The 3,638-nt window shown below is 43.7% G+C and overlaps 1 protein-coding gene across 1 annotated transcript; it reads right to left on the minus strand.

Moving 5' to 3' along the window:
• Positions 1–1,287: 1,287 nt before the first annotated feature.
• On the minus strand, positions 1,288–3,179 carry LOC308134922 (transcription factor Sox-3). The gene has a single exon (XM_080502770.1). The coding sequence runs from the start codon at positions 2,969–2,971 to the stop codon at positions 2,075–2,077; it is 897 nt and encodes a 298-aa protein (XP_080358896.1). The 5' UTR covers positions 2,972–3,179; the 3' UTR covers positions 1,288–2,074.
• Between the last annotated feature and the right edge of the window lie 459 nt (positions 3,180–3,638).

Genomic DNA, 3,638 nt, shown 5'->3' on the forward strand with positions numbered 1-3,638 from the left:
ATAACCCCCACCCCCACCCCCCTCTGAGATGAATGTCATGAGTTTGATGGGCGGCCGCGGAGCGCTGCTCGGCTCAAACCCCTGACACCGAGGACCAGGAAGAGAGAAAAGCTGCTTAATTACAAAAAAATGAGTTGGAGAGTGCGATTAGGTGACGGGTGGCTGCTGGCACGCTAGAGTGACTTAAACCCTGTCAGTGAATGCAGGGAGGTCTGGATAATCTTTCCCTCCACAAAGGTGTGTGGGGCTAATCCAGGCTGCTGTGCTGAGCTGTGGATCAAGTCCTGCAGGGAGTGTGGGAAGGCCAGCAGGACCGCCACTGCTTCGGCCCTCTTGGTGGCCGCGGCTTATTCATCCCAAGGTACACTGCAGCAGCAGGCCAGCCGATTCTTCCAAACACCTTTGAATTAGCGTCAGTCACAGCGAGCGCCATCAGGAAAGGGGATGTTAATGGTGGTTCTGTGATTTGTTGCAAAATAAAAGTGTGTGACGCTGATCAGTTGATTTGGGTTTTTGACAGGACAAACTCCAAATGCTTCAGCTACCAACAGTTTTTCTATATTTGAAGTGTACATGAGCACAACTGAAGTATATTTATCAATGTCGTGAATTTTGTGGAAGATAAAGCATTCTCACTATTAAGACTAACAGTATTTAACAGAGACAAATTACAGATTTTAATGCAGAATGCCTCTGAATTATATCTTAATTTAACTTGTTTGAATATTAAGGAGACCCTATTTCAGTTGCTTGAGATTTTAACTTTTGCAAAATAAGTGAATTCATATAAAAAAATGTATTGCAAACTGTTCAGTCTGATCTCACTTCAAGAAAGTACAGTGGAAAAAAATATCTATAACCTGCACTAACTTATGAGAACAAGTTTTAAAGGAAGAATATGAAGGTTTTCAGGAACAGTTTTAATGAAATGCTATAGGGCACATATTTAAATATAAAAAAAACTGAAGCCAATTTCATTAAATGTTTTATATGTTAACCATATTGTTCATTTGAAGAGTTTGTTTGAAAGAGATCACTTTTAGATTGTTCACCAAGTTGTTCATTCAATTTGATCAAGTTATTTGATAATGTAAAACAATTTATATTTTTGGATCAGTTAAGGTTCTATCAAAATTCCATTATTTAAAAGAAAGAAAAAAACAAGTTTTGATGCGTTTTCAATTTGTTTGCCCCCCATTTGTCAAGCGACTTTGAACGCATCAGCAAAATAAAACAAAACAACTTCCAAAGCACAGATTCGACACAAACAAGACTGGAGTCACAAAATCACGTTTCGTAGAAATTTATTCAGCATTTAAGAATAGAGGATGGTCTTAAAATATGTAGAAACGTCAGTTTAAATAAAACCTTTTTCGCTCAAGATAATGAGTAAACATGACACTGTCAAAAAAAAAAAGAAAAACCATCACAGAACACAACATATTACAAAAAAAAACAAAATATGAACATTTTACATGACGAAACAGCAGGTTCACAAGCTAAAAAACAAAAATGAAAAAAAACTTACTATAAATAAAACTTGCGTTTGAGACCCGCACAGTCTTAAAACATGTCGTTTAACCTATTAATGGGGAGGAGAAAAAAAAAAAAAAAAAAAAGACTACAAAAATTTGGACACAGTCGAGACAACTGACATTCTACAAATTAGGTGTAAACATTTATGAACCAACTTCCCATCCAGCTTGTCTGAAATACACCAGCCCCTTGACGAGGCTCGTCTTATGCCTTTTCACAGAGAGAAAATATGGCATCGTTTAAAATATAGAAGTCCAATTCTTCTACATAGGCTTGATTGCTTATACTTGTGATAAAACGCCCCTTAGCAATACAATTCACTTTGATGGGCTCAACGCTCAGTTTCAATCCATTTCAAAATGGACAAACTCAGAAGATTTTTTTTTGTTTGTTTATTATTTTCTTTCCTTGAACGTTGTTTCTTAAGCAACCAAAAAAAAATAAAAATAAAATAGAATAAAAGTTCAAGTATCCGACGTACTTTTAAAAAGTTTCAAAGTCTTCCTTTTTTGTTTCTTTTTCTTTCTTTCTTCGCCCCTCAGATGTGGGTGAGCGGTAGCGTGCCATTGACGCCAGTCCCTGCGCTCTGATAGTGCGGATGGACGCTGTGTAACCGGCTGCTCTGCAGGGAGGAGTGCTCCGCGCTGTCCCCGCCGGGGGGCAGGTACATGCTTATCATGTCCCGCAGGTCCCCCAAACACGCCCGCTGGGAGTGGGACGTGATGGCCGGGGGAGGCGAGCTCGGCTCGGACTTGCACACGGACGCCATGGAGCTCAGGCCCATGGCGCTGGTGGTCTGCTGCGTGTACGCCGGGCTGTACGTGGACGCCGCGTTCATGTAGGTCTGCGCCGTGGACATCATCGGGTACTGGAGGCCCGCCATCTCGTACCGGTGCATCTGCTGGATCTGGGGGCTGTTCATGCTGTGGTGCTGCGGGTAGGCCAGCTGGTCCTGCATCAGGGAGTACGCGCTGTTCGTCCACCCGTTCATGTGCGCGTAGCCGTCCATCCGCTGGCCCACCGACACCGGGTTGTTGACGGCGTTGGCTCCGGGCGCCAACAGTCCCCCGGGCAAAGAATACTTGTCTTTCTTGAGCAAGGTCTTGGTCTTCCTGCGGGGACGGTATTTATAATCCGGGTGCTCCTTCATGTGCATGGCCCGAAGACGCTTGGCCTCGTCGATGAATGGTCTCTTCTCGGCGTCGGTCAGAAGTTTCCAGTCGGCACCGAGTCGCTTGCTGATCTCAGAGTTGTGCATTTTGGGGTTTTCCTGTGCCATCTTCCTCCGCTGCCCCCGGGACCAGACCATGAAGGCGTTCATCGGCCGCTTGACGCGCTCCTGGTCGCTGACACTGTTGTTCTTTGCGCCCTGCGCCGAGCCCGAGTTGGACTGCGGGAGCGGGGTCTTGAGCTCGGTTTCCATCATGTTATACATTTTACCGGTCTCTTGTCAGGCGCCAAAAAATAAGAAGAAAAAGTTCAAAAAACAACACCAAAGCTCAGGGAGGTAGTGGTGCTGAGCAGTCTCATAAGCGGATGGAGCAACAAACAAAAAAAACAAAACAAAAAAAAAAGTTTCGCCCTGAGAGGCAGAAGTGATTGTAAGTGCCCGGAGATTCCGCTCCTCTCTCTGCTGATCAGTCCTTCCCTCGGCTCTGAAACAGAAGTCTGCAAACTTGTTCGCCAAGCTCATGTGTTAATAGGCCTACAGGCCGGATCATGTGACGCAGATTGACAGCGTGACAATGAGGTGCGGGCGACCAATCAGCGCGCAGCGAGCAGCTCCCAGCTCTCCACTGTTTTGATCAGAGGAGGAGGGAGAGGTAAAAAAAGTTTTAAAATAGCAGCGGAGCTCAAAAACCTGAGCCAAAACATCACACATTTATCACAGTAATAATGTGACAACGGGGAGGGGTGTTTTTTTTTTTTTTTTTTTTATTAAGTGTTTTTATTTTTAACGTGTAGTGCGTAAAAGCAGCAAAACGTCCAAATGAACACTATTAATTAACAACAAATTAAACTTTTCTGCATTAAAATTAACACTTTATTGATGTGAGATAAAAATCCACATAATTATGTGCACAAACAAGCACTGAGGTCCT

The sequence above is a fragment of the Blennius ocellaris genome (genome assembly GCF_963422515.1).
Source record: "Blennius ocellaris genome assembly, chromosome: 9".
In the NCBI taxonomy this organism is placed as follows: Eukaryota; Metazoa; Chordata; class Actinopteri; order Blenniiformes; family Blenniidae; genus Blennius; species Blennius ocellaris.

Excerpts from the sequence above, each read along its gene's own strand:
- LOC308134922 (XM_080502770.1), bottom strand. The coding sequence starts at position 2,971 with ATGTATAACATGATGGAAACCGAGCTCAAGACCCCGCTCCCGCAGTCC.